Genomic DNA, 5,638 nt, shown 5'->3' on the forward strand with positions numbered 1-5,638 from the left:
AGGCCGCTTTGCTATACAACAGCGGTTTGTTTGACGTTCAAGTCGCCCTATCTCGAGCGCATACCAGCCAAATTAAGCAATAATATACAAGTGAAATGATTAGCAAAAATGAATGAAATGAAGTAAAAAGTTGTCGAATTCAAAACTCGAAAATTAGACGAAAGTTTTATTTACTTTCGTTAGCGTTGCGCCGGCAGCGGTATTTGCCATCGCCTGCAGCTTTTCGGGGTTTTATAAAAGCGCGCTGTTAACACGCTCGTCATGAGACTAATTAAACCATATACATACATTAGGGTGCATCACTCTCCATACAAAACCAAACCGTACTGCTTTTACATTGGAAGTATAAAATTAAAAATAATTTAAGGCTTCCACCAGAATATTTAGGAAAAATATTAAGATTTTCTTGAGCAGGACCTATTTGAAAATATTTTCTTAAATCGAGTTTTATTTAAATAAAATTAGTTTTTAAAAATATTTTTTCTAATAAATTACTTCAGATGATAGAAAAGTGTAAGCATAAAATGTCTGCATAAACAATTGTTTAAAATTTATATTAACGGAATCAAATGCCTGAAATTTTTAGAGGTGTTTTTAAATCGGTCTAGCTGTCAGAAGTCTTAATATTTTTCCAAAAATTTTCGTGGGTATCTCGCAATATATATAAAAAAAAAAAGTGCACAAATATTTATTAATGCAATTTGTTTGCACTATTCTTTCATTTGCAGACAAACAAGAAGTGCAAATCCACTGCCAATAATACTGTGAACAACAACAACACTGCCAAAATATCCACCACAATTGTGTTCATACTGCCAGCCAACTGCATCCACCTGCCCCACTGCCACATATACACCGCAGCCATAGCCACAGCCAGCGCAAACGTGCCACGGAGCAGCTGAGGGTACGCCCCCACGCCAAGACGCCTTACAAAACCACCGTCAACGCCACCGCCACCGCCACCACTGCCAACAAAATGCCCATTTGCAACAAGCCACCGCTGAGCGAAGCAAAAAGTGCCACCGCCTTCGATGACCACGCCTCAGAGGCAGCCAAAATGAAACGCACGCGCGAGCAAGCCTACTTCAATTCATACAATTTCGATGCAATTCAAGCGCTGCCCTACAATAATGATGGCGAAGAATTAGTGGAAGAAGCGGCAGTACAAAAAGTCGTTGGTAGTCAGGTCAGGCCGATCGCTGCGCTCCTCAGCACAAATTTAGTCACTACGAAAGTATCAGCAACATCGTCCACAGCCGGCAGTGGTAGCCAGCCCCAGCATAATACGCTTAAAACAATCTATCGCGGCGGCGGTGCAGCGTCATTCGCCTCGTCGCACAGCAATCGCAGCCACGGCAGCTTACACAGCAGCAGCGGTCGCAGCAGTGAACGCGGTAGTCAGCATAGTGGCCATAGCAGTGATATGAATGGTTATTTGCGTCGTCAGCATTCCGGCGAACTGACCTACACGTACATGCAACGCTTTGGTGCGCTTTTAGTGCATTCGCGCAACGCATCACCGTCATCGGAATTGGGGAGGAGTTGTGTTGGTGGTGGTGGTGGTGGTGGTGGTTGTGCCGGTGCCGCTGATGCGATTGGCATTCAAGGAGGAAATGGAGAAGGAGGAGGAGGAGGAGTTGCCAACGCATGCGAAGAAATTGCGCCGGTGCATGGGAAGTGTACAACGGAAGTGTCGGAGAATGGGAGTTTTCTGCTGCCACGCGCCATGCTGAAGTATCAAAGGTAGGTCATTGCTACCACCAGTTCGGTGTGTCAATTGGTGTGTGCGGTGCTTGAAATAAATTTTGTATTTAACGGGTTTATTCATTAATTTCCACACATGGAACAGGTTTACTGCCGTTACATTTAGAGTTTCGTTATGTGTGTGGTTTTAAGATACAGTGACCGTTCAAGTGGGTCATTTGTTTGACAAATACAGCTGTTTGTAGTGATGTGCTGAATTGTCGGTACCCAATACTTCCTTTTCGGTACCCGATACCGATTCTTTACATTAAACCTTCGCCATTGTATGAATTTCAAGTTTAGAAAAAACTTTCATTACTAATAAAACAATTGAACTTATCGCAACAGAGAAATACTATTTTATCAGTTTTAACATTAGTCGATCCTAGGCTCAAGAAAAATGCTTTGACGGATGGGGGCAGATTCTGTAACCAGTTAGCGACAAGTTTCGGATCGATATCGCACATGTTGACGTAAAAATATTTCATATCATATGTCAACAAAACCGATACCGATTCGAAAATTGTCGCTAACTGGTTACAGAATCTGCCCCCAGGCCTACAAAAATGATATCTTCCAATTCAGCTGGAACAAAAATGCTTCAAAGTAAGAGTTTCTCAGCCTTATGGCCTCGAACTGACATACATATGTACATCTTTCATTTGAATCAGTATCGAGTTTTGATAGGCGTGTCTCCCTGAACCATTTTTTTTTCATATTTTTGGCTTATGTGCGCTTTTAATCGAAACCTAAATGTTTCGGTACCGAGTATCGAGAGTATTGGATACTTTTGAAATCGGTACCGAATATCAATCAACACTTAAAAGCATTGACTCAGCACATCACTAGCCGTTTGCTTTGTTGTCATTTAAGTGATATCTAAATTTGATATCTATAGAAATTGCTGGTATCTTAGTCAGTAGTTGGGTGTAGAACTTTTGCTAAAGTATTCCTATGATTTTATACTGAGATACTGCGTCTTGTTCTCGTTCACGTAGATGCGGTTGTCGTGTTCGACATCATCTCTTATCTTTCATTATTATTTGCTTGAAAAAAATTTCCACACAACCTGGCCGTGAAATCCGCTGCCCAATAAAAATTATATTAACTAAAAGAACTTTCGCGAATAGAATCAAATAAACCGGCAAACTCTAGACATGCATATGCCATGAATTTATAATTAAAACAAGTACTCACTTGCGCACACACACACAAACACCGCCGTACGTTTTTTTAGCTACCGCCAAACACATTTTGATTTTATACACTCAAATTCAGTTGTGAATTAATTAATAATTATTTTATGCTTAATGCCAAAAATGGCAAGAAATCATAAAGCGATTGCCCGCCCGACACGACCAATCAAAAGTGTTAACTCAATTTGCATTAATCCGCTTAAGTGCAGCAACGCAGCCAACTTTTAAAGTAGCACCCCGACGCTGCTGCGTTAACCATTCTACAACCACACCGTCATTCCAGAAGCCATAAAAGTCCGTATACTTCATAGAATTCGTAAGCAACAGCTGCTCCTTTTCGCGCACAACGGTAACCTTCTCGATTTACAGCTTGACAAATATATATTGAAGCACATGCATACATACATACATACATAGGTATGTAGCGACAAGCTGGTGCCGTGCGCGAATGGGTACGTACAGAAAACACCGCTACTGGGGAGTGAATTGAATTTGCTTTATTTGGCATGCAAAAAAAAAACTTATTTTTGTTTCCCTCTTTATTCTCAAATTTTTTGGTTTTCTGGGAAGTTACGTAATGTAAAGTTTATGCCAAAATATTGCGAACAAAAACTAAAACTTTGGGGGAAAGTCAAATAAAAACTAACTGCTGTCTTATACAAAATTTTAAAGGCAATTTTGAAAAATAAGGCAGTGTCAAAATCTCCACAGTTTATCAGGGACAGAACATAACAGTTATTGATGCAAATTGTCATTGGAAAATTTACTATGAAGGAAATATTCTATAACTAAGTGATACATAGCAATCGATTTCTTTTTTTTACTGAGAATCAAATATAAAAATATATGTTTATTTGTAGATTTTATGCGAAATTAAAAAAAAAAAATAATTTTTATGATTTTTATTTTATAAATCCAAAAAAACAATAACTTTTCATTTTTTTCTAAATAATCTGCAAATAACTCTTATTTTTGATTTTTTACATTACATGTCTTAGATAAGAGTTATCGAGGACTTTTACTTATGAAAGTTATCAATAAAAATCAGTCAGTGACTTACTTTTTATATTTTACTTTTTATAAATTTTTTATTTTTAAATCCGTACGTATAAAAGTCACTATCAGTTTTCGCAGTTAAGAAGGTGTAGGAGAACAAACACAGTTTACTACGCCTTATATATACAAATGACTATTATAAGTATGATTTAAAAAATAAAAGTCAGTGACTGATTTATATTTATGACTTTTATAAATACAAGTCTTCAATATCTGTTATCTAAGACATTTTATTAAAGAATTAAAAATAACTTTTATTTGCAGATTATTTAAATAGAAATAAAAAATAATTGTTATTTTGGATTTATATAATAAAAATCGGAAATAACTGTTATTTAAGGAGCCATTAAATAAAGGTCAAAAAAGGTCAAAGGTCAAAAAATAACTGTTTAGTAAAAGTTGTAACTGTTACGGTCCCCGTCTTGTATGAATTCGCCTTGGTCAAAATCTTTTTTCTCGTTCTTATTACTTCATTTGCTTTTCAGACTGCAGCAATTTTAAAATAATAATTCTCGATCTTTATGTTTATCTTTATGTCTGTTTTCTTTATCTAAATCTTTATTTTTGCATTTACCTGTACCTTTGCTTTTACTTTTATCGGTATCTTTGTGTTCATTTTTATCTTTACGTTCGTCTTTATCTTCTTATGTTCGTCTTTATTTTTATATTAGTCTTCATGGTTATCTTTCGTTTACCTTAAGAACTACTTTAATCTTTAACTTTACCTTTACCTTCAACTTTATCTTTATCGTTATCGTTACCTTTATTTTTATTTTTGTCTTCATCTTTGTCTTTACTTTTATCTCAATCTTTACCTTTATCTTTATATCTGTCTTATTTTTATTTTTGTCTGCAACTTTGTATTTACTTTTATCTCAATCTTTACCTTTATCTTTATATCTGTCTTCATCTATGTAAATATATCTTTACTTTTACCATTAGCTTACCTTAACCTTTATCTTTGTCTTCATATTTTACTTTACTTCCGTCTTGTTGTATATACCTTTATATTTATCTATGTGTTCTTCGCTACCTTAACCTGTATCGTTACCTTTATCTTTATCTTTGTATTTGTCTTCATCTTTGCCTTTTTATCTATCGTTATCTTTATCGCTATATGCATTTTTAAATTTGCCTTTATATTTATCTTCATCTTTCTCTTCTTGATCTTCATCTTTATTTTTACCTTCATATTTACCTTCATCTCTACCTTTAACTTTCATCTTCATCTGTTTTTTCACCTTTTATTCTTTCTACATCTTTATCTTTACATTTATCTTTTTTGTCATCTTTACTCTATCTTTGTCTTTGTTTAATCTTTACCTTTGTCTCTCTCTCTCGCTTTCTTTTATTTCCCCTCACCAACGGCATTAATTTTTCAACGCAACCGTACCTTTCTCTCCACGAATTCCCAAGATTCCGCATGCACTTTTCATATGCTTTCCCAAGGAAAAAGTACATGCATATTTATCCCATTGAATCTTTTATATATTTACCAGCTAAACGCAGCCAGAAATAATTGACTTATTTACATACAAACACACACATACACATACACCATAACACCAGAGCAGCATCAACCCACTTCATATTGTCGATTTATATTCCTCACCCAAGACATACTTAAAGTAAGCCGTATTTAG

The 5,638-nt window shown here is 35.7% G+C and overlaps 1 protein-coding gene across 1 annotated transcript; it reads left to right on the top strand.

Moving 5' to 3' along the window:
- Positions 1-728: 728 nt before the first annotated feature.
- Positions 729-1,749, top strand: LOC108373431 (homeotic protein ocelliless-like). The gene has a single exon (XM_017629306.1). The coding sequence runs from the start codon at positions 977-979 to the stop codon at positions 1,745-1,747; it is 771 nt and encodes a 256-aa protein (XP_017484795.1). The 5' UTR covers positions 729-976; the 3' UTR covers positions 1,748-1,749.
- The last annotated feature ends 3,889 nt before the right edge of the window (positions 1,750-5,638 follow it).

This window comes from Rhagoletis zephyria, unplaced genomic scaffold, assembly GCF_001687245.7.
Source record: "Rhagoletis zephyria isolate East Lansing unplaced genomic scaffold, Rhagoletis_zephyria_1.1 Rzeph_scaffold_06686, whole genome shotgun sequence".
Taxonomy (NCBI): domain Eukaryota; kingdom Metazoa; phylum Arthropoda; class Insecta; order Diptera; family Tephritidae; genus Rhagoletis; species Rhagoletis zephyria.